The following is a 24,976-nucleotide window of genomic DNA, read 5'->3' on the forward strand; positions in this document are numbered from 1 at the left end:
AATATCTAAGCAAAATTTTTCTCTTCATTTGTTAGCCAAGAAATACAAAACATACATTGTTTGCCTATGCTACTCTGTATACTGTGATGCTATTACTATCCATAATAGTTACCCACCTATATATTATTATATTATAGTGGTAATTTTTAGCCTCTAGGACAACAAAAAAAATTTACCCTAAATGCCCCCTAATGGGACCTGAGACTTGCCTTTCTCGATTCCGTAATAGATGTCATTCTCGTCTTCATCTTCTTCCTCAGGTAGGTGCCGGAAGGAGTTGGGGTCCAAATTGAGGTATTTCAGCTCGGTGGTGAGGGCGCGGGTGCCTCCGTGTGTCCGTTCCATGTACGTCCGGCAGTTTTCTAGGAGTGTTTCCCTGGAACACAACAGCAACTTATGTACAGACCCCTGAGATGGACCATGAGTTTGTGGGACCCTGGCCTAATACTTTTTTTTATTATTCAGATAGAAGTTAGCCCTTGACTGCAATCTCACCTGGTGGTAAGTGATGCTGATGATGCAGTCTAAGACGGAAGTTGGTTGATTTTTTTACTCCATTACAAGTTAGCCCTTGACTGCGATCTCACCTGGTAGTAAGTGTTGATGCACCCTGCTGGTGTGTAGTCTGCCAATCCACATTTGTCCAGAATGCAGACAGACCAAATCCTTCTCATTCTGAGAGGAGACCCGTTGTCAGTAGTGAGCCGGTAATGGGATGATGATGATGATGATGATGCCCAAGTGAGCTCAGCGTGTTTAGTTGTACTTGTCCGCTGCCTGCTATAAATATAAACTTAATATACCTATCCATATCCCAGTACAGAGTCTTGACCCGTGGCCCAGAGAGTAGTACAGCTAAATCTTGGCACAGGTCCGCTTCGAGCCCTAGGCCTTCGCCCTCGGCAAAGATGGCGGTGGACAGGACATTGGCTTGTTTCTGAGTTTGCTTGAGCTTCAAGGTTTCGGAGGTTTTGACTAAGTTGGTCTGTGTTCGGCTGTCAGTGGCCCAGCTTCCATACTCTGTATTTGTCTCCATATCCTGTTCTTGGACGTCTGGCTGTAAGATACATTAAAATCTGTATTAAAATTTAGGAATATTGTAAAATACTGACATAAGTAATCTAACTTATTCCGGTGACTTCGTCCGCGTACACTACACAAATTTCAAACCCCTTAGGGCCTTTTCAGTGCGACGCGGACGACCCACGCGGGCGCCCGCGACGGACGGCAAAATGTATGAAACCTCAACAACTCCGCGACGCGGACAGCTCCGCGTCGCTCTGAACGCGCTGTTGAGGTTTCATACACTCCACCGTCCGCCGCGGACGTCCGCGCAGGCCATCCGCGTCGCACTGAAAAGGCCCTTAGATGTTAAATTTTCAAAAATCTTTTCTTTCCTTCAGAACAGAGAAAGCTGTCAAAGTATAGTCAAAGGCGGTAAGTCGTTTACCACCTTAATGATCATATTCGCGTGGCACAGTTATGCACAAAAGGTCATAAATGTGACAGATTTTTGAGGCAATAGTTTCGTGGAGTTGCTACTCGAATTTTGAGGTCGACCGTACATTCGCAGCTGTTGCGAACTGGCGGATAGTAAGGTGCCGAATTCGAGATTTTTTATTTGCAGAAACATTTTTACAATGAGATGTCATTAAGTACATATTATTATTAGTTGAAAAATGAATTGAATTGTAATCTAATGTAATCTAATCTAATGTAAACTCACCATGATAAGAGGTGCCAATGGTGGCGCCCTCTTGACTCGTTCGTACATGGTGGGCGAGGGGTGGACTGAGAAAGCGGTCAAGGTGCATTCGCAGCTCAGTCGCGAACTGGCGGATAGTAAGGTGCCGAGTTGAATGAACCACGACGCCAGTGTTTGCTCTATTCCACGTGCTTCCGATGCCTATAAAAGAAAAAACCGGTCAAGACCGAGTCGGACTCGTCCACGAAGAGTTCCGTACCAATGATGGATGGCTATGAAGCCGCCATGATGAATTCCCACTGTGACGTCACATGGATTGCAGTTATTATGTATTTCACTAAGAAAATGCCATTGTTTACCAATCCGTGTGAAATCATGACAGCTCATGTACCTAAACAAAATGGCAGCTAGCAAATTTGAAATACAAATTTTAAAAGCACTTTTATTGCATTTATCATCGAAAAAAAGTTTTGTGAATTTTTGGTAGTTATTATAAGTTAGGATCAAATTAATTAGGACACTTCAAAAAAGGTTACCAAATGCAGTCAACGCTTGCAATCTAAAAGGGACATCATACCTTTTCAGTCTCCAATTTGAGTTTTTCCAATTCGTTCATGCCGGCAGTGATCGCGCGGACGTACAGAGAGCATACGAATGGCTTGCGCTCATCTTTACACTGGAAAAATTGTTTTTTTTTTACAAATTGCTCACTCGGAGAGCTGCTGTAGGTAACCAGAAAGGTAACCAGTTTGCGAATATTCATGAATAGAATAGATTTTTATTCAAATAAACTTTTACCTAATAAGCTTTTGAATTGTCTAATAATAATTTACCATAAATGTTGCAGATACCGCTACTGAGGTCATGTAAAAAGAGCTAAAAAGGAAGGAAGAGAGAGGGATGAAATGAGAAGAGAGAAAGAGGAAGGAGAGGAAAAGAGAGAAGAGAGGGAGACAAGGGGAAAAGAGGGAGGACAGCAGCAGTATCTGCGCATGGGTATATAACGAAAAGCTGATAGACATCGTACCACCAAATAGATTGGATAAATAATAGCGCAAGTTAAGACTTCTATCTATTCTAATGTAAAGGATTATTTAAATGATAAAAAAGCTTGGGAATGAGTTGCTTAACAGCTTTGATAGTTTTAATAAGTTCAGTGATTTTGCAAAGTGGTTATAATAAAAAGAATACACAGCTGAGTTTGTTGGGGTCTCTTCTGAGACCTGGGCGCGTTTGGAACCCTCGTAGCTTTAGTTTTAAGTTTACATTCATTGTTATCACTATGTCATCCCACAAATCTAACAATTCTGACTTTCAAAAGTAGGTACTATACCTACTTTGAATAAATGATTTTGAGTTTGTAGCTGATGCCTGTACCATCAGTGGGTTTATACAAAAGTCACATGTCGCGGTCAACCGTACGGCTAGCCGCACGCTAGTGCGTAAAGACACTTACCAGCGCGTGCACAGCGGCAGCCAGTGTATGCAGATGCCGCGACGTAGCGGCGGGTGCGGCGAGCGCTGCGGCTGCGGTGGGCAGTTTTTCCGCAGGCAACAACTGTACCAGCGAATAAACGCAGCCGTATAGCGCCGCGCGGGCCACGCCAATGCAGTTGGGTACTACCATACATCGGGCTATCACCACCTGTGAATTGTGATCATAACAAGTGTAAATTAAAAATTTTCAACACCCCCGACAAGTGAAGGTTACAGTAACTAGAAAAGAGCTGATAACTTTCAAACGGCTGAACCGATTTTCTTGGACTATTCCGCGCCTACGATCCAAAGTATCTGAGTTTTCCAAAACATCATTTTCAAATAAATAATTATGTATATCTAGGCAACGTCCATCTTGACAGCTTGACATTTGTCAACTGACACTTGAATATTATGAACTAGAAAAGAGCTGATAACTTTTAAACGGCTGAACCAATTTTTTTGGATTATAGCTAAGAACACTCGATCAAGCCACCTTTCAAACAAAAAAAACTAAATTAAAATCGGTTCATTCGTTTAGGCGCTACGATGCCACAGACAGATACACAGATACACACGTCAAACTTATAACACCCCTCTTTTCGGGTCGGGGGTTAAAAATGTATTCCATCGATAGAAAGAGAGGCAACTTCTAGGTGAATATAGTGGTATGTAACTAGTGCTGTGCAACCTGAATTGCACTTTATTGTGTTGTAGCAAGAGTCACTATTTATTATTAAAATTATTTTGTATTCTGAGGTTGTGGACAAGTGTGAATGACAAACCTGTGCTACAAGTGTGGCCACGTCTTTGGCGTTTTTCCACAGTTTTTTCTCTTGGGGCGAATTTTCGAGTCGGTTGTGCAGTCGTTCGACGAGTTTGTACCCATTGCGCAGCGGTGTTTGCTTGGCCTGAAACAAGGTTATGGAAAATAAATAAATGTATACAAAAGTCAAAAGTAATTCTACTAACATTACGCGAAAGTTTGTATGTATGTATGTATGGATGTTTGTTATTCTTTCACGCAAAAACTACTGGACAGATTTGGCTGAAATTTGGAATGGAGATAGATTATATCCTGGATTAACACATAGGCTGCTTTTTATCTCGGAAAATGAATAAGTTCCCACAGGATTTTTAGAAAACTATACCCTCAGGAACAAAGAAAAAAATAATAAAATTTTAATATTTCAGTCATGTGCATTTTAACCAATTAAATTTCACTTTTAACGGTGAAGGAAAACATCCTGAGGATACTTGCATACCTAAGAGTTCTCCATAATATTTTCAAACGACGTCTGCCAATCCGCACTAGGCTAGCGTAGTAGACTATGGGCAAACCCTTCTCATTCTGAGAGGAGACCCATACTCAGTAGTGAGCCGGTGACGGGTTACTTACCAGATCAATGCAACGCGCACGCGACTCGCCCTTGTAAAGTAACACAAATTCAATGTCTGTGAGAAGCTCCCATATGTCTGTTGTGAAGCCAGCCTCCTTGCGGAGTATGTTGAAGAAGGTCAGCTCATTGTTGGGCACTTCTGGTTTATCTGCTAACAAAAAATCTCCATTAAATAAAATTCAGTCACACCAATATTATATAAAAGGCGAATTCACTATGTGTATATGTTGGTTACTCTTTCACGCAAAAACTATTGAACAGGTTTGGCTGAAATTCGGAATGGAGATAGATTATACCCTACATTAATACATAGGCTACTTTTATCCCGGAAAATCAAAGAGTTTACAAGAGCAGGCATCATCTAGTTAACTATGACACTGAAAAAAACCGGCCAGGTGCGAGCCAGACTCGCGCACTGAGGGTTCCATACTCAGGTATTTTTTCCAACATTTTGCACAATAAATCAAAAACTATTATACATAAAAATAAATATAAGTGTAAATTAAAAATTTTCAACACCCCCGACAAATCATTTTCAAATAAATAATTATGTATATCTAGGCAACGTCCATCTTGACAACTTGACATTTGTCAATTGACACTTGAATATTATGAACCTAAGGGTTATCTAACCTTCTTTTCTACAAGAAAACTAGAAAATAGCTGATAACTTTTAAACGGCTGAACCAATTTTTTTGGATTATAGCTAAGAACACTCTCGATCAAGTCACCTTTCAAACAATAAAAACTAAATTAAAATCGGTTCATTCGTTTAGGCGCTACGATGCCACAGACAGATACACAGATACACAGACACACAGATACACAGATACACAGATACACAGACACACAGATACACAGATACACACGTCAAACTTATAACACCCCTCTTTTTGGGTCGGGGGTTAAAAAATCTGTTTTAGGATGTACAGGTAAAGCCCTTTCATATGATACCTCACTTGGTATAGTTATCTTACTTTGAAAATTGAAACACATTTTTTTTTTTAAATGATGTAACCACAAATTCGCAGTTTTCAGATTTATTCCTGTACTAGCTGACGACCGCGACTTCGTCCGCGTGGATTTAGGTTTTTCGAAATCCCGTGGGCACTCTTTGGTTTTTCGGGATAAAAAGTAGCCTATGTGCTAATCCAGGATATTATCTATCTCCATTCCGAATTTCAGCCAAATCCGTCCAGTAGTTTTTGCGTGAAGGAGTAACAAACATACACACACACACACACACACACACATACAAACTTTCGCCTTTATAATATTAGTGTGAAGTGTGATTTGTGCTGTAAGACCTACGTACCTGCCAAATTTCATGATTCTAGGACAACGGGAAGTACCCTATGGGTTTCTTGACAGACAGACAGACAACAAAGTGATCCTATAAGGGTTCCGTTTTTCCTTTTGAGGTACGGAACCCTAAAAAAGGAAATTCACCTGATGAAAATGATTTGAAAGTAGCAGTAACGCCCATGTCTAGTTACCTTGGGGTGTTTCCTCCGCCTGGTCCGCATCTGCTACGATGCGGTTGGTGTGACGCGCGCGGTCCATGACGGCGGAGGCCAGCAGCAGCGCCAGGTCGTCGCACTTGGACGCCGCAAGCTGCCGCAACCGCGTCACGAACATCACACCCCGCTCCTCCTTCAGCCATTCTAGCACCTCCCTGTCATGCGGCTGCGGCCCTCGCGAGTCCAGCAAAGCCTTCAACACAGGGTGGCCCCAGGGGTTCGGCAGCACAGAGAGGAACCAGCATGCCCGCTGAAGCAGCTGGGTCTCCCACGCTTGGGCAACTCCTTCCCTCCTGGAGATAGCCTCTTGACACTCCTTGATGAATTCGTTGATTGCATCTTGAAGCCATGTGTGCTGTTCTGTACTCTTAGGTGACTGCCATTCAGTCTGTAAATAAAAATATTACAATAAGCAGTTGTAATAATTGAGATGCTGGCCAACAGAACAGTGTAATTGGGAAAAATTCAATTTTTTAGAAGGATCAAAAACTAACTAAGTGTAGTATCAAAATTGCATAACTTATTGTTTGGTTCAGTCAACAAATAATAACATTACAATTTAATAGGATAGTACAAATATCAATATTTATTCCATAAAGACATCAGTCGCAAAGTCAGCTGATTGCCCCAGGGTCAATGGTTCCCATCACCATGCTGAATGGTGATGACAACCTTTGGGCCAGGTGGGCCCCAAAGCATGGATTGCTGCCCCTTCCACTTAGATGACGACGGATGTCGCCCGCAAAGCTTTTTGTTTCCTTAATTTTTATTGTTTAACCTACACAAGAAAGTTTCTAAATACTTTAAGGTGCATGAAACGGGTCTGCCCTCGAAATTCAAATTTAATTTGGTTTTTCCCAATTTATCAACTAATACGACAAAGTAGGCTTATGGCATTCTAATTCTGACAATGGCAGTATCATCTTCACAGGATTACATAAAAAACCTTTACTTGAAAGTGTTTAGTTTCTTCTCTTTGGGCTGGTTTCCGCACTTAAACGTTTCTGTCTGTTGTGCGTAGTGTTTAGTTTAAGAAATTAGTCAAAATAATGAGTTTGACATGAGTTGCTCACAAATTAGTCGATACTGGTACTGATTCTCTTGGCAACTAAATTTTAGAGTATCTGCTACCTCTTCTTACTAATGTAAAATGAAAAGGACAGACATAGTTTGACAGTTTTAAATTTAATTTAGAGTTGTCAAACCTCGTGACTTTAGCTGCCAGTCGCGAGCTATATGTTTAAATTTGTAGTGTGCACTAAAGTTTAGAATCTTTAAATGTAAAATTAATGTTCTGTCCTTTTTTAGCAATACTAAAAGGAGGATGCAGATACTCTAAATTTAGTTTAAAGAAAGACAACAGAATCGGTGCCACTATAACTAATTTCTTAAACTGGACCCTTTCAAGTAAAGATTTTTATATAACCTGTGAAGATGATACTGCTATTGGCGCAATTAAAGTGCCATAAGCCTACTTTGTCATATTAGTTTACAAATTGTTACAATTACAAACCAAATTAAATTTGAATTTCGCAGGCAGACCTGTTTCATGTAACTTAATGATATAGGCTAAGGTTAAAATCTATAGATAACACTTTGACTCTGCTTAGACTTCATCATCATCATTATCATCATCATCATCATCATCACCTGTGAACGTCCACTGCTGGACATAGACCTTCCCTAAAGAGCGCCACCACACCTGGTCCTCAGCCTTCCTCAGCTTAGACTTAAGTTTCAGTTAAAACGAGACAGATTTATGCGAGCGGTATAACGCTGTCTCGTTTTAACAGTGTCTTAAGTCTGAGCAAAGTTAAAGTGCACTCTATAGATCTCAGCCTAAGACTTGCCTGTAGTATAGTATGCGAGGTATGTCGCTGCAGCCAGGACAGCAGGTGAGGGTGAGTGGAGGGCGCGGAGTGCAGGCACAGGCAGTGCACGCGGCGCCACGCCTCGCACACGTGCTGGGCGCGCTCCCCGCTCGCGCACTCGCCGCTCAGCCGCGCCTCCAATGACTGCAGCAAAACAAAAAACATATAGCTATAAATTGGCAACAGTCAACGTGTAACAAGGTCTGGAACAAGCCCTGCACAGCCATCAACATCAAGAAGAAGAAGAATGTAATAAGTTTCATCTATACATATAATAAAATTGTAGAAAAGTGGTGTCTGTACAATAGAAATATATAAAAAAAAAGTAGCAGGGGTTGTTATTATATCGATGCCGAACCCGAAATTGTAATTAATTTTTTTTTGTCTGTTTGTCTGTGTGTTTGTGTACGCTAGTCAGGAAAGTTGGAAAATCGTTTGTGGGAATGAGTGTAATATTTTATAATAAAATTCCACAATCAATTTTAGACTTGCCTTTACACAAGTTTAAAAAATCTATTAAAAGTATGCTCCTGAAAAAAGCTTATTATACAATCGAAGATTATGTAAATGACAAAAAAGCTTGGATTTGATGCGCTCCAGCAATACACGGCGCTGCAATTGCTTGTATACAGTATGGCATATTATTGTAAATTGTACATTTGAAAAGAGCAACCGCCACGCACAACAGACGGAAACGTTTAAGTGCGGAAACCAGCCCAGAGAGAAGAAGAGCAACCGCCGAGTTTCTTGCTGGTTCTTCTCGGTAGGAACAGCATTCCGAACCAGTGGTAGATTATTTTGACGATTCAAAAGCACTTGTAAAAGTTTAATTGAATAAAAATAATTTGAGTTTGAGTTTGAGTTTGAGCTAATATCAGAAACGGCTTATTCGATTTAGATACGGTTTTCACTAATATTACTTAACATTTAGTGTTTATTTCATGTCAATCGGTTTATAAATAAAAAAGTTATGTCAATTTAAAGAATCACGGTATGCTGCCCGAAAAGTCACTATTCCACGCGAACGAAGTCGCGGGCACAGCTAGTGTATAATAAAGTTGAAAACAAAAAGTCTCGTCTTTCATTTGACATCCCAATAAACAAACTCAATACAATAGCAAAAAAAATTTTTGGGAGACCCCCACTTTTCTTCTTCTCTCTGGGCTGGTTTCTGCACTTAAACGTTTCCATCTGTTGTGCGTCCCCACTTATCTTAATGTAACATCTGCTAGGTCAATTTTTTTCATATAAAATTTAGCCTATGTCACCCCGACTTTTACAACAAATCAATTGACACCTCATTCATCAAAATCAGCCCAGTACTTTAGGCGCTATGGTGGAACACAATCTGGATACATACATATATATAGACTGCTAAAATCATAACCCTTCCCTTTGGCTTTGCCACAGTTGGGTAAATAAAAACTTTTTTGCAGTCAAAGCCATTTAGGGTGACAAATTGGACTTAGTTGTTTTAGTTGTTAGAATACTAAGCTTCCACTATCTGTACGTCTTTCTGTCAGAAGGCTGTGGGCTTTCACAGTGTGTATTTCTATTGCCGCTATGACAAAGAATAAAAACCCAAGACGGTGAATTTCAAAGTGGCCTATTTAAAAAGTACATAGTGTTGTCTTGTAAAGATGGTATCCCTTCGTCTGCAAGTATGACTTGACCAGGTTTTTATCATGTATTAATCACCAAGTGATAGCCTAATAGTTAAGCTGATAACTATTCAGCCCCACAGGATTAAAACCTAAATCCAGACTGACAGGCAAATGCAGGCATTATCTAGTTGTAATATAATAATTAATAATGTATTGAATATAACTATAATTATCAATTATAGCAAAATTAACCAACAAATAAATATGAGTTATTGCATCAAATTTTATTTCTTCCAGTAACTCTTCAGTAATTAGTCCAACTTGCAGGAAGGACTCAATTTTCTAATATTTGCTTTTATATATTAATGTAATTATTGTGCAGTGATAACTTTAAGCAAATTAAATATTATGATACAATAAAATGTTGAGTAAGTATTTATTCCAAGAATAAAATTTTAGCTAAGTGAAAAAACAATGTAAACAATGCTGCATTATCAGCAAATAGTGTTAAATGTTAAGCAATGGGTCTTGGTTTTAACAATAACAATATCATATTTAAATATCAAGTTCAAATTACTTGTGAGTTAGGCGTTTTTCATGATACTAATTATAAATTTAAGTATTTAGATAACACTTGAAGGAATCACCTAACTAAATGCATAATGTCAATAATTGCAGAAAACACTCAACTCAAGCAATTCAGGATTCAATTGCCAGAGAGATTGGCTAAAGTCTTATCAGTTCTACAATTTTACAGACATAACAATGCTTATTTAATAAGGTATCTAGTTTAATAAAAATAAAAGTTATTAGAGTTATTATTAGTTCTGTGAATGTACTCAATAAAAGCTGTAATTTAAGTGTGGCATTAAATAAAAAATATACCATCCATGCAATGTGCTGAGGGATAAACTCTCTAGAAATCTATTGCAAATGATATCATCACAGAAAAGTGATATGTACCTAATTTTGTAGGTATGTAAAATATGGAGTACGTGACTTCGTGTATGGCTTTTAGGGCTGTCAAACAATTAATATATTGCAATACCTACAAAAATATACCAAACGATTATTGTGATATAATTGTTTGAACATGAACAGTATATAATAACTGTATATTCAGCGATAATATGATAGTTATTGCCAAGAATCAGCTTTCAAATACAGTATTTTATTAAAAAATCAGCATTTTTACGGAGTGTTGGTGTGGAAGTATTTTTTACATCGAGGTTGAAATACAACAAGTAATGCCATCATATTGTATTATATTGATATGGAAGTATCTTAACGCAGATTTTACATCGTATTTACATTGCAAAGCTAAAGTAATCTGTAAAAGATTAGGAAAACAAGACATCGCAGAAGACAAATATGGCGGACGCAAAGTGAACTTTACGGCCACAACGGCGTCACATTATTTCTTACTATAATCACTATAATAAGAATAACACTTACCTTGTAAAGTTCAATATAATATGTCTTGCCTTTTTGGCCACTTGTTTGATTACTTTTCACGTCTTTTCCATCATTTGTGGAAGTCATTTCTCAAGAAATTATCCCGGAGAGACATTTATGCGCTTGTGTTTTCGTAATGGCCTGTCAAAATTTGAAAGCGGTGTTGCCAGTGCCACCAATCCATCATAATTTAAAATCTCTATACACGAGGTCACAGAATAAAATAATTTACGGTATTATAATATTATATTATAACGGCTGATATGATAAAGTCAGGCGCATTCAACATAGAAATTACTGAAGATTGAGATTCCTTCTGTGAAGCACCTCATAGGTACCCCAGTGCAAGCAAATCCAGTGCATTTTTTTTTAATTTCATTGAAATCACCCAATTTATTTGAAATCTGCAAACATTAATATTGAGTGAAAAATAATACAGTTACTCGTCATAACTATTATACTATCATTGATAGACATGGCCTAAAAAAACATTCTAAAGGGCATAGATAGTATTTTTTTGCCTTTCGTGGTGGGCTATGCATTCGAGACATTTATAATAATTTTTTTTTTATGTGGGATGTGGGACGCAACGTGCGTTGACACATTGGCCCCGTGTCATATCAGGGAGACAGTATCAAGACCGGGAGCCGCAGCAGAAATGGCTGAAAACGGCAAGCGGCGCAAGTATGCCTCTCTTATTGAGAGTTACATTTTTGTTCCGTTTGCCGTGGAGACCCTGGGGCCATGGAGTCTTAGTGCAAAGAAATTTTTACGAGACATTTCACCGCGTTTAATAGCCTCATCGGGTGACAGAAGGGCTGGCTCATTTTTTGCGAAACGGATCAGCCTGGCTGTCCAACGCGGAAATGCAGCCAGTATTCTTGGCACCATTCCACGCGGGCATGATTTGTATAGTGATTAGATAAGGCTAGCTTTAAGTTTTATTGTAATATTTTCAATAAAAAAAAAAAAAAATTTATGGAACATTCACTGGAAAGTTCCTCAGAGGCAAATTTTTTCTTATAATTATTATTCTATAGAAACTATCCTAATTCTATGGTGAAATATTAATTTTTCTCTTTTTATTATTATGTAAGGGTCATACTCCAAACTGGCTCTCATATCGTTTAGTAGTAATGAAGTCACAAAAAGATAGCGACACAGTCGCGATACTAGGTAACTAGTTACCATCAAACTACCACTGGTCGTAATACCTACATATCAAAGGTATCTTTATACAAATAACAGCATCGATACAGTTACGTGATTTAAACCTCTGAACTTGTTCTGAACGCCTGCTACAGTCAAGCTATGTCATTTTTTTTTCTCTCTCGTCTAGCTTTAAAAAGATTAGCCAATGTCAAGTTTGTAGTTATTTGTAACAAGTTAGTTAAACTATACAAGTATGGACCCCGTCTGTGCCGGCGCTCGCCGACACACGCACGGCACCCCCTTAGAGCGCTTTTCAGTTTGTTTTAACAAAAAAAAACACTCCATAAAGGCAGAGCACGCCCGCCAGCTAACACCAACACAGACGAAGTCTAGCTATGTCATGGCTATGTGCTGATTAAGTTGCATTTGGAAGTTGGCATGTCTGTAGATTCTTTACTGATTAAAAGTAAGTACGAAAATTTTAAAATTGGCAACACAATTTGTACAAAGCAACGCGATTTGTGTCAGTCGAGAAAATTATTGCGTTTTTCATTTTTAATTAAATAGAATTTTAGTGAACTATGTGATTAATACGTTTGTAAAACCGCTGATTATGTATTTAATAATTTCAATATAAATTTGTGTGAGACATCTGTTTAATTTGGTACAAGGATTTTATTGTCTTGATGTGTCAATTCTTACTTCGTAGGTCTGGAGTTCTGACGGGAACACAATAAATTATTACCTTAGGATTCATTATTTGATGGATTTTATATTATTATAGACCAATTTATCGTTTAAATTGACCACTGTGTATATATAAAGACTATTATGTATATACATTTTAACTATGTTGTTAAATAATCGTACATCTGTTACAAGTTACGTTCACTCGTACATTTTCCGTTTTCACTAATTGGGAGAAAAAATATTCCATCTTAGCCTTCGATTTGAGTATAATTTCCACCTTTATTTTAACAAGAATAGTTTTCTTCAATAGTTATATAGGTGGCCAAATCTATTTAATATGTACTTCTAACATTTTTATGCTTATATTTATCTACTTCCTACTATGTTTTGCCATTTAGGATATTACTAAGTAATTTTGTGTCTATCCTTAAAATCTTGAAATTGAATTTTCTTTCATTCATCTTTTCTTTCTTTTTGATTGAATGATTGTGCTGGAAGACTTTTAGTCATCTGCCACAATCATTTTACATGTGAAATCTATCTTGTTACTTTTATTTTGGTCACTTACTTTTATGTACATATTCAGCAGTTTAATTTGTCTTATAACCTAGTGGATCTCGAGTTGTGATGTGTTTACTAAGTGTTTTTATATTTCTGTGTTATAACCCAAACAAGTGATAAAAATGGCCAAGAAATCTGAGAACACTGGTGGGAAATTGGTGACCATTTCTGTTGTTGGGCTGTCTGGTAAGTCTTTTACACTCTAAACAATGACTTCTATATTCTGATAATGGACTCTCATATTTTGAAGCATGCTTTATTTAAAACAACACCTATTTGTTGATTTATCTAAAGATGTGTAGATATACTGCATCAGTGTCTATGTCTGTATTTCTACATGCATGGGTGTCACTCATATGAGTGTATAAAGTTGTCTTCTCTTTTTGAAATAAAAATGTATGAGCTTCATCTGTCTATAAATTTTTTTTTTAACTTTGTAACTTATTGCCCAACTGCGGCGAAACCCAAAGGAGTGCTATGTGTTTGATTTTTAAGTATTTCTCTACCCTGCCTCATTCTTGCGGCTTTAACCAGCAGATTTAATATATAGATAGAAACTTGAGATATTGCACGTGGTTCTCTCCATAATAAAAACTTCCACTAAGAAAAGATTTTCAGAAATTTGTCAGTTCAGAAAAAAGCCAGAGTGTACAAATTATTGTAATAATATCATGTTATTAAACATAATGTGGCACATTTAGGTTTCTATTGTATCAAAACAATCTCTTTGCTTGCTTTTGTATTAATAGTGCTATCCCATTAATAGTGATCTTTGTGGGGGAAAATAGCTCTAGATTTAGTTCTGTCAATTTACTTAGTTTAGTTTAAAGATTGTATACTACAGAATGATTAACTTCAATAACTACTTAGTTCAAGGTAGAAAAAAAAGGTATGTTTCTTCTGTCAAACATAAATCATTTCTTTACTAGCTGATATCCACAACTTAAATTAAAAACGTAAATTCTCTGACATGGATCTAGGTTTTAAAAATCCTGTGGGAACTATATATCCATGCAAAAAATCTGTTGCTTCATTGCGACATCATTGAAGGATAAACCAACAAACAAACATTTCCAAATAATTAGAATATGGGTAGTGATGATCATTAAACAGAGGCTTTTCCAAAATAATCTGAAAAATAAATGAAATTCAGACCCTGTTTTAGTTTTAAATATTTAAGTTTGATATGGAGGGACGGACGGACAGACAGACAAAGTGATCCTATAAACTATAAGGGTTTCCTTTTTCCTTTTGAAGTACCGAACCCTAAAAACATCAAATGTTTATAATTTCACATTTCACTATTTCATGCAAGATCCCAAGTGCACATTTTGACCTTTGATAAAGAGTTACTGATTTGATTACTTAGCAACATCCCTATTGACACAGGATGTTTTCTATCAGATCCCTCTGAAACTCTGACCACGTTTAGCCCCTATGATTTACAAAGTTCAATAAACAAATGCTCCTTACATACTTAAGTAATTTGACATCAATACAATTGTCCATCTGTCTATTTAGTGGAGTAAACGAAGCATTTTCGTCGGAAGTCCTCAGAAACAGCTCCGATTTTGATGATTTTTTTTTTAAATTCTTGTTTTTTATACATTATTTAAAATCGGAAACGTTTTGAAGCGGGGAAATAATTTTAAGTATTTTTTTATCCATATGTGCGATATTTATACACGAAGTCCAGAAAAACGCTACCTTCTCTTTGAGAAGTTGTAGAGGAGGTCAAATACTACAAATGACCTCTAAACACTTATGGGCAAAGACCGCCCGTTTTTGAGTTATTGATCGTTTTCAGAAAAATACGTATTTGTTTCTTTTAAAATTCATTAAAAAAAAAGTAAGGCATATTGGCGACTTTTTATTTAATTTCTAAGTACTAGACATCTCAATTAATAATTGTGAATACTAAAATAAAAATAATCTTTGTAGGTTCCCCGGTTAGGGATCCAAGACTGTACCAGTTTCATAATTTCTAATGGGTTACTTTGCCAAAAATGCTATTTATTTTTAAAGTTACAGAAATTTTTGGCCTGAAAATTGTTTGCAAAGCTTCTACACATTTTCAGCTATCCAATGATGTACAAAACTTTAAAATAAGTTGAAAATTAGCTAAAAAAATGATAAAATAATAGCACAAGGGAGAAATTTCTTAACGCTTAAATTTTAAACAAATCGTTCCTATCGATCAATTGAGCTATCCCGTGGCCGATTTTATGATCAAACTTGACCAGACCACATATTTACAGTAAACTGTTACCTCTTTCTAAGTAGAGACTACCTTTAAACAAAGAAAAAACGATTTGTTTAAAATTTAAGCATTAAGAAATTTCTTCCTTGTGCTATTATTTTATCGTTTTTTTAACTAATTTTCAACTTATTTTAAAGTTTTGTATATCATTAGATAGCTGAGAATATGTAGAAGCTTTGCAAATAATTTGCAGGCCAAAAATTTCTGTAACTTTAAAAATAAATAGCATTTTTGGCAAACTAACCCAATAGAAATTATGAAACTGGTACAGTCTTGGATCCCTAACCGGGGAACCTACAGATTATTTTTATTTTAGTATTCACAATTATTAATTGAGATGTCTAGTACTTAGAAATTAAATTAAAAGTCGCCAATATGCCTTATTTTTTTTTTAATGAATTTTAAAAGAAACAAATACGTATTTTTCTGAAAACGATCAATAACTCAAAAACGGGCGGTCTTTGCCCATAAGTGTTTAGAGGTCATTTGTAGTATTTGACCTCCTCTACAACTTCTCAAAGAGAAGGTAGCGTTTTTCTGGACTTCGTGTATAAATATCGCACATATGGATAAAAAAAATACTTAAAATTATTTCCCCGCTTCAAAACGTTTCTGATTTTAAATAATGTATAAAAAACAAGAATTTTAAAAAAAAATCATCAAAATCGGAGCTGTTTCTGAGGACTTCCTAAGATTGGCTGTTTTACGGCTTTATTTACTCCACTAATTGTATTGTTATCACATCTTGTATTCTACTTCCTGTGGCATCCTCCTTTTATATCATTTACTTGTCAATAAACAAACGAGATAATGGTAACAAGATACATTCTAATGTAGTCTACTCATTACATCAAGTTAATACATCTTCGTTAACAAAAAACCGGCCAAGTGCGAGTTAGACTCGCGCACTGAGGGTTCCATACTTGGGTATTTTTTCCAAAATTTTGCACGATAAATCAAAAACTATTATACACAAAAATAAATAATAATCTGTTTTTGAATATACAGGTAAAGCCCTTTCATATGATAGGCAACTTCGTAAAGTTATCTTACTTTGAAAATTGAAACACATTTTAATTTTTTTTAAATGATGTAACCACAAATTTGCGGTTTTCAGATTTATTCCAGTACTTGTGCTATAATACTTACAGTTGGTATAGTTTGACTTTATATTTTGATTATTTTACTTTGAAAATTGAAAATACTAATTATTATTTTTCATGATGGTCAACATGGATGTACCCTATAGGTTTTCTTGACAGATAACACACAGACAGACAGACAGATGGACTGACAGATGGACACACAGACAGACAACAAGTGAACCTATATGAGTTCCTTTTTTCCTTTTAAGGTACAGAACCCTAAAAAAGATGATATTATAGTTTTTACTGTACTTTTTCCAAATTGATATTTCTTGATTTAATGTAAGACAACTAGGGCCACTTATGATTTTATTTATGTCAGTCTATCATCAGTTTGGAAATTAGATTTACTTGAGATGAAATGGCAAAAAACTCAGCAGTACATAGTTGATGACTATAAATCATTCATCTGCATGGAACTCTTTGATTTAAAATATAAAAAAATTCAAATCATAATTTCAGGGATTAAAAGACAGTCTTTGCTTATTTCTAAGATGCAAGATATCTTTATCCCAGTCAGAATTGGTTAAACATATAAGCTGTGGAATAGTAACAAACATGAAAACAGACACACAAATACACTTTCACATTCAAAAGTCATATTATTCATTTACTAAAAATACTTAACATTGTACTCTTTTTGATGGTCAGAATTATTAGATTTGTAAGATGATATGGTGGTGATCCGTGATAATTAATTACATAAACTTAAAACTGAAGTTACGAGGGTTTCAAACGCGCCCAGGTCTGAGAAGACCCCACAACAAACTCAGCGGGGATATTATTTTTAACCCCCGACCCAAAAAGAGGGGTGTTATAAGTTTGACGTGTGTATCTGTGTATTTGTCTGTGGGATCGTAGCGCCTAAACAAATGAACCGATTTTAATTTAGTTTTTTTTTGTTTGAAAGGTAGCTTGATCGAGAGTGTTCTTAGCTATAATCTAAAAAAATTGGTTCAGCCGTTTAAGAGTTATCAGCTCTTTTCTAGTTTTCTTGTAGAAAAGAAGGTTAGATAACCGTTAGGTTCTTAATATTATGTCAATAGACTTGTTATTATCACCACTTAACAAAATCACTTAAACTAATTAGAACTATCAAAGCTGTTAAGCAACTCATTCCCAAGCTTTCTTATCATTTAAATAATCCTTTACATTGTAATAGGATTTTTCAATAAGCAATAAAAATAATTTATTGAATGCAGCTAATGACTAGTTTTTACAAATTACTAATTACAAAGTTTTTATTAAAGCACTTACAACTAACATAATTTTTAACACATAAAGAGTATGAGCCTTTATAATAATATGATTCACAAAACTTATCAGTAGAAAACGCAAAACTGTTTAGTTTTTATTAATTAGCCGAACAAATAAACAATATAAAAACATACATTTTCAGGTGAACCTATCAAAAACTAGACACAATTTGTTGTGACGTGTGTATCTGTATCTGTCTGGCATTGTAGCTCCTAAAATAATGAACCGATTTTAATTTAGGTTTTTTTTTTGTTTGAAAGGTGGCTTGATCGAGAGTGTTCTTAGCTATCATCCAAGAAAATCGGATTAGACGTTTGAAAGTTATCAGCTCTTTTCTAGTTACTGTAACCTTCACTTGTCGGGGGTGTTATAAATTTTTAATTTACACTTGTTTGATAATCTACTGTCCCTTAACTAGGTAGTTTACGTTTTATGAAAACTACATTACATTTGTTTTATTAGTACGGAAAGTATGAATTGACAAGTTTTAATGCATGTATTCTTCAATTCTCCAGGTACTGAAAAAGAGAAAGGGCAGCTAGGGGTGGGCAAGTCTTGCTTGTGCAACAGATTCGTCCGTACAGATGCTGATGATTACAATGTCGATCACATTTCCGTGCTCAGTCAAGTAAGTTCTAACTTTTGTATTGCTTTGTAATTGGTAGGAAACACAGATCGCGGAAGAGTATTTCAAACCTTAGCCGTGCGTATGAGGAATGAAGACGCAAAACGTTTCGTGCGTGTAGATGGAATGTCGACGACATAAGGATGGAAAATCGCCCGACGTCTTGCGGTTCGTTGGTAAAATAAAGCACTACAAACACACAAACAATTTCTTTGTAGATAACTAACTTAACATCTTTATTTGTATTTAGATTTTACTATATTTAGCATATTCTTTTCCACAACATTCTTCCTATTTAGTAGTTTACCAGGTAGGTTGGCGAAGTCCTTTCGTGTCGTTTAACCTTAGCCTTATAACATTTGTTGTAGTCGGACTTCAGCGGTCGCGTGGTGAACAACGACCACTTCCTATACTGGGGCAGCGTGCAGAAGGAGCAGGATGAGCAGGAATACCGCTTCGAGGTGGTCGAGCAGACCGAGTTTGTGGACGACTCATGCTTCCAGCCGTTCAAAGGTTAGTATATCATCAGCGGTCGCGTGGTGAACAACGACCACTTCCTATACTGGGGCAGTGTGCAGAAGGAGCAGGATGAGCAGGAATACCGCTTCGAGGTGGTCGAGCAGACCGAGTTTATGGACGACTCATGCTTCCAGCCGTTCAAAGGTTAGTATAGCATCAGCGGTCGCGTGGTGAACAACGACCACTTCCTATACTGGGGGGCAGTGTGCAGAAGGAGCAGGATGAGCAGGAATACCGCTTCGAGGTGGTCGAGCAGACCGAGTTTGTGGACGACTCATGCTTCCAGCCGTTCAAAGGTTAGTATAGCATCAGCGGTCGCGTGGTATAACAACCACTTCCTATACTGGGGCAGCGTGCAGAAGGAGCAGGATGAGCAGGAATACCGCTTCGAGGTGGTCGAGCAGACCGAGTTTGTGGACGACTCATGCTTCCAGCCGTTCAAAGGTTAGTATAGCATCAGCGGTCGCGTGGTGAACAACGACCACTTCCTATACTGGGGCAGTGTGCAGAAGGAGCAGGATGAGCAGGAATACCGCTTCGAGGTGGTCGAGCAGACCGAGTTTGTGGACGACTCATGCTTCCAGCCGTTCAAAGGTTAGTATAGCATCAGCGGTCGCGTGGTATAACAACCACTTCCTATACTGGGGCAGCGTGCAGAAGGAGCAGGATGAGCAGGAATACCGCTTCGAGGTGGTCGAGCAGACCGAGTTTGTGGACGACTCATGCTTCCAGCCGTTCAAAGGTTAGTATAGCATCAGCGGTCGCGTGGTGAACAACGACCACTTCCTATACTGGGGCAGTGTGCAGAAGGAGCAGGATGAGCAGGAATACCGCTTCGAGGTGGTCGAGCAGACCGAGTTTGTGGACGACTCATGCTTCCAGCCGTTCAAAGGTTAGTATAGCATCAGCGGTCGCGTGGTATAACAACCACTTCCTATACTGGGGCAGCGTGCAGAAGGAGCAGGATGAGCAGGAATACCGCTTCGAGGTGGTCGAGCAGACCGAGTTTGTGGACGACTCATGCTTCCAGCCGTTCAAAGGTTAGTATAGCATCAGCGGTCGCGTCGTATAACAACCACTTCCTATACTGGGGCAGCGTGCAGAAGGAGCAGGATGAGCAGGAATACCGCTTCGAGGTGGTCGAGCAGACCGAGTTTGTGGACGACTCATGCTTCCAGCCGTTCAAAGGTTAGTATAGCATCAGCGGTCGCGTGGTGAACAACGACCACTTCCTATACTGGGGCAGTGTGATGAAAGAACAGGAGTATGGCTTTAGGGTGGTTGAGCAGACCAAGTTTGTGGACGACTCATGCTTCCAGCCGTTTAATGGTTAGAATATCATCATAACTAATTGATAAGTGTCCACTGCTGGACATACAAGCTGTAACCAGAACGCAAATATGAAGACAGGTGATAGTACTGATGATTACTGCTAAGGTACTACAGTAAAAAAACACAAAAGATAAAATAAAAAATCTTTTATTTTTAAAAGCTTCTTTTCAACTTCTTTTTTTTATTTATTTATTTGTACCAGAAAGTTGTAACAATAAAAATAAAAAGAAAGAAAAAGTGGACAGGGAAGCACTTCTCTCTATAAGAGATCTCTACCAGTGACCCTTGGCAGTGCGAGAGTGAGAGTGGGAGACTTCTATCAGGTTTTCGAACTATGTACAAAGATTAGTAGAGCTAAAGGCAATCAATGGGTTGGTGGAGATAATGCACTTACTACTTAGTTTATGTTGGTAATTGCAATTTCCTGAACTCATTATGTCATTTAACATTCCTTATAGGAGATAGAGCAACAGACTGTTTAAATGAAACAGATCGACGATTCCTGAGGTATTTGCTTGGTGTGGGAGCGGAGGCAGCGATGTTAAGGGTAAACTCGCACTGCAAATTTTTTCTGCGGTGAAAATTTGTAGTGCGAGCTTACCCTGAAGCCTAGTACACAATGACCCAATCCAATGCACTCAGCGAATATGTATAAGGCTTGGCCTACATTTGTCACGTTTGGCTAACGCTTACTGACTTGGCGAGTATGGGGTTATTACTCGTGCTCATACGTGGTCTCCACTCCAGAACACGTCTGCCCCATCAGTGGTCATCTGCGGCAGACGTGGCCTGCCCACTGCCACTTCAGCTGGCTAATTCGTTGAGCTTTCATAATCAGTTGGTTGTAATTTAAATTACAGTAGAGTACGATTATCCGGACCTCAGTCATACGGATTTGCGATTATCTGGATTGGTAAATGACAATTACCAAATATTATAAATTATTAGATGATGCCCGCGACTTCGTCCGCGTGGATTTAGGTTTTTTGAAATCCCGTGGGAACTCTTTGATTTTCCGGGATAAAAAGTAGCCTATGTGCTAATCCTGGATATTATCTATCTCCATTCCAAATTTCAGCCAAATCCGTCCAGTAGTTTTTGCGTGAAGGAGTAACAAACACACACACACACACACATACAAACTTTCGCCTTTATAATATTAGTGTGATGTGATATGAATTATTCAACTATGTAAAATTCCCAAAAAGTAATCAAATGTTGAATAAAAGCAGGTGTTACTTTGTGAACGTCCATGTATAAAGAATCATAGGCTTTAGGTTTTTGCGTGAAGGAGTAACAAACATACACACACACACATACAAACTTTCGCCTTTATAATATTAGTGTGATTTTCATCTTTTTTAGCTGTTGGCAAAACGGAGACGTTCGTGAAGCGCTGCACGGCCACCAAGCTACAATCGGCCGAGAAGCTGATGTACGTGTGCAAGAACCAGCTTGGCATAGAGAAGGAGTACGAACAAAAGTTGATGCCCGATGGGAAACTGAGCATCGACGGCTTTCTGTGCGTCTATGACGTCAGTTTGGTCCCCGGCCGCAGTTGGGAGAGACAGGTAATAAGAAGTTCCATTTTTATGATTAAGACACAACCTTCCATTTAGTTGCGTGATCTATGAATATGAATAAATACGAATATAGTAATAACTAGCCGATGGCCGCGACTTCGCCCGCGTGGATTAGGTTTTTCGAAACCCCGTGGGATCTCTTCGATTTTCCGGGGTAAAAAGTAGCCCTTGTGCTAATCCAGGATATTATCTATCCATTCCAAATTTCAGCCAAATCCGTCCAGTAGTTTTTGCGTGAAGGAGTAACAAACATACACACACACACATACAAACTTTCGCCTTTATAATATACGTGTGATGTGATATGAATTATTCAACTATGTAAAATTCCCAAAAAGTAATCAAATATTGAATAGAAGCAGGTGTTACTTTGTGAAAGTCCATGTATAAAGAATCAGGCTTAATTTGCTATAATCCCCTAAAACAGAAAAAAAATTATGATACACCACTCACACTCCCACTGCTAAACTTGAGATATTTTCGGGGACCAAAATCAGTCATCAGGACCATGTCCTTCCCTGAGAAGCTAACTATATTTGTACCAAATTTCGTCAAAAATCAGTTAAACAGATGGGCATAGACCTGCCTTTGCTGCGCTCTTGGAATTTCTGAAAATTCTTTCTTAATGCAAGTATATGTTTAGAGAAAACTTACAAGTGTCTCTCAACTTAAGATACCACGTTTTTATGCCTTGTTACAGAATGAAGTCCTAGCAGCGATCCTCCAAAACATCCTAAAACTTAAGAAGCCTGTAGTACTAGTGACGTCTAAGAACGATGAAGCGTGCGAGCAAGGAGTCAGGGAGGCTGAGCGATTGGTGCAAAGGAAGGAGTTCAAAGGATCCATACCAATTGTGGAGACATCTAGCCACGACAATGTTAATGTTGACCAGGCCTTCTTCCTATTGGCGCAAATGATCGACAAGTCTAAAGCTAGGATTAAGGTAAGTTAGTATAAAAAAAACAGTTTAGGATTGCTTTGGACAAACTTTGTTAAAATTTCTTAAACTGAACATTTTCAAGTAAAGATTTTTATGTACTCCTGTGTAGATGATACTGGCATTGTCGCAATTAGAATGCCATAAGCCTACTTTGTCGTATTAATTTACAAATTGCGTAAAACCAAATTAAATTTGAATTTCGCGGGCAGACCCGTCCCATGCACCTTAATGTGTTCTGTTTCTGTGCAGGTCGCGAACTATGCGGAGGCGTTGCGAATAAGACGCGAAACTTTGGACTTCGTCACCGAAGCTTTCACGCAGCTAATCAGAATACACGTCCAAGATCACAAGTGAGTCATGTTTGATTAATATTTTTTATCTTTGGATCTTTATGAAGAAGTATACATCATCTCAATAAATTCTGGAATTTATTGCCACCAGTGAACGAAAAAGCATAGAAGGTGGCATCTGCTTATGTTCGTGTGTGTGTGTGCAATAGGCTAAGAAAATATTCAAACAAGCAAATATATGTTATCATTCGATAATACGAAATCGTGTGTTATCCAACACTGGTCGCTGCCGTGATTGGCATTGACCGTGATTGGAAGTGACGAATTTCAATCGAATTGAAGACGCGTGCTCCTAATGTATGCAAGCCGTACGAAACATATATTTCTATCCTTTGTCGTTCACTGATCGCCACTAAAAATTTCATAAATGAGTGGTGAGTCCCAAAGATCATGTTTCCTAATTATAACCAATAGCAGAATCTCGAAAAAGTACATCCAGTTGTCTGAGGTGTGTGATGATAGACCAGTCAGTCAGTCAGTCAGCTTTTCCTATCTATTTAGATAAGTTTTGAATAATTTGTTGCAGGGAAATGTGGTCGGCAGTGAGCAAAAGGTTGTGCCATTACCCTGAGTGGATCAAGTTCGTTCAGCAGTTCGGCAATGATGGCACTCAAGTATGTAGCTTATTGATTACAATTGTATTCATTACTAGATCATACCCGCGATACTTCGTCGATAGGGAGTTTCTAAATCCCGTGGGAACTCTTTGATTTTAATGAAAAGTTGTCTATGTTAATTTCTGGGATGCAAGCTACCTCTGTACCAAATTTCATATAAATTGCTTAAACGGATGGACCTTTACGAAACCCGTGGGAACTCTTTGATTTTCCGGGATAAAAAGGAGCCTACGTCCGTCCCCGGGATGTAAGCTAACTCTGTACCTTATCGAAATCGGTGAACTGTCAGTGAAAAGTTACCAGACAGACAGACAGACAGACTTTCGCATTTATAATATTAGTATGGATTAATCAGCTCTGGTTCCTCATATGAGTTTTAATATACAGGTAGTCTTCCGTCGTCACATAAGAAGGTTGAAGGAGGAGCGATCAGCTAAAAAGCTGCGCAAGCAACTTGCGAAACTGCCGCAAGTGCTGGCCAGGATGCAGCTGCCCACCGACGACTTGCAGGAGAAGTTAGTTGATGATTTAGTATTAAAAATTACTTGTTTACTCGAAATCACTCGATTTATTCTTCACTAACCGTGTGCCTGCCTGACGTTTTGGGTACTTTATTGACTCAGAAATTGCTTATTATTAAAAAAAAATAACCTGCGATTTTTGGTGCGCAATTTCCAACAAGACAAATAGAAACAAGGTTTTTAAACGTCCATTAAAATGAATTAGGTATTTTTATTGAGTAGGTTATTTTATTATTTAAATTATATGTAAAGGGAAAACTTTTTTCAAAAGTTTAAAGAGGTTTTTCTCGATTTAATTTGTTTATTGTTTTGCGAAAATTAGAGATAAGTACTATACAAATCTCGGCCGAAATACCCTCATATAGTTTTAAAGAACTCTGATAGCGCCTTGTC

At 37.8% G+C, this 24,976-nt stretch overlaps 2 protein-coding genes across 21 annotated transcripts in view; one reads left to right on the forward strand and one right to left on the reverse strand.

Annotated features, from left to right (window-relative positions):
* Positions 1-11,169, reverse strand: part of LOC123877364 — a 36,936-nt gene extending 25,767 nt beyond the window's left edge. For 8 of the 11 annotated variants that reach the window (XM_045924034.1, XM_045924039.1, XM_045924033.1 and 5 more), the window contains exons 1-10: positions 11,032-11,169; positions 7,952-8,116; positions 6,078-6,489; positions 4,581-4,732; positions 3,967-4,092; positions 3,162-3,350; positions 2,283-2,381; positions 1,727-1,906; positions 804-1,057; positions 210-376 (exon numbers count right to left, since the gene is read on the reverse strand). In XM_045924034.1, the coding sequence (XP_045779990.1) occupies positions 210-376; positions 804-1,057; positions 1,727-1,906; positions 2,283-2,381; positions 3,162-3,350; positions 3,967-4,092; positions 4,581-4,732; positions 6,078-6,489; positions 7,952-8,116; positions 11,032-11,118 (1,831 nt within the window). In that variant the 5' untranslated portion in view covers positions 11,119-11,169. The remainder of the gene's footprint in view (positions 1-209; positions 377-803; positions 1,058-1,726; positions 1,907-2,282; positions 2,382-3,161; positions 3,351-3,966; positions 4,093-4,580; positions 4,733-6,077; positions 6,490-7,951; positions 8,117-11,031) is intronic. The other 3 variants (XM_045924041.1, XM_045924040.1, XM_045924031.1) reach the window with 1 other exon arrangement.
* A 1,515-nt stretch (positions 11,170-12,684) lies between these two features.
* LOC123877365 (rho GTPase-activating protein 190) overlaps positions 12,685-24,976 on the forward strand; it is a 38,844-nt gene continuing 26,552 nt past the window's right edge. The window contains exons 1-9 of one of the 10 annotated variants that reach the window (XM_045924050.1): positions 12,685-12,777; positions 13,485-13,620; positions 18,612-18,724; positions 19,090-19,234; positions 21,938-22,143; positions 22,856-23,098; positions 23,345-23,445; positions 23,972-24,059; positions 24,450-24,577. In XM_045924050.1, coding sequence (XP_045780006.1) covers positions 13,557-13,620; positions 18,612-18,724; positions 19,090-19,234; positions 21,938-22,143; positions 22,856-23,098; positions 23,345-23,445; positions 23,972-24,059; positions 24,450-24,577 — 1,088 coding nt within the window. In that variant the 5' untranslated portion in view covers positions 12,685-12,777; positions 13,485-13,556. The other 9 variants (XM_045924043.1, XM_045924046.1, XM_045924042.1 and 6 more) reach the window with 9 other exon arrangements.

This window comes from Maniola jurtina, chromosome 23, assembly GCF_905333055.1.
Source record: "Maniola jurtina chromosome 23, ilManJurt1.1, whole genome shotgun sequence".
Classification (NCBI taxonomy): Eukaryota; Metazoa; Arthropoda; class Insecta; order Lepidoptera; family Nymphalidae; genus Maniola; species Maniola jurtina.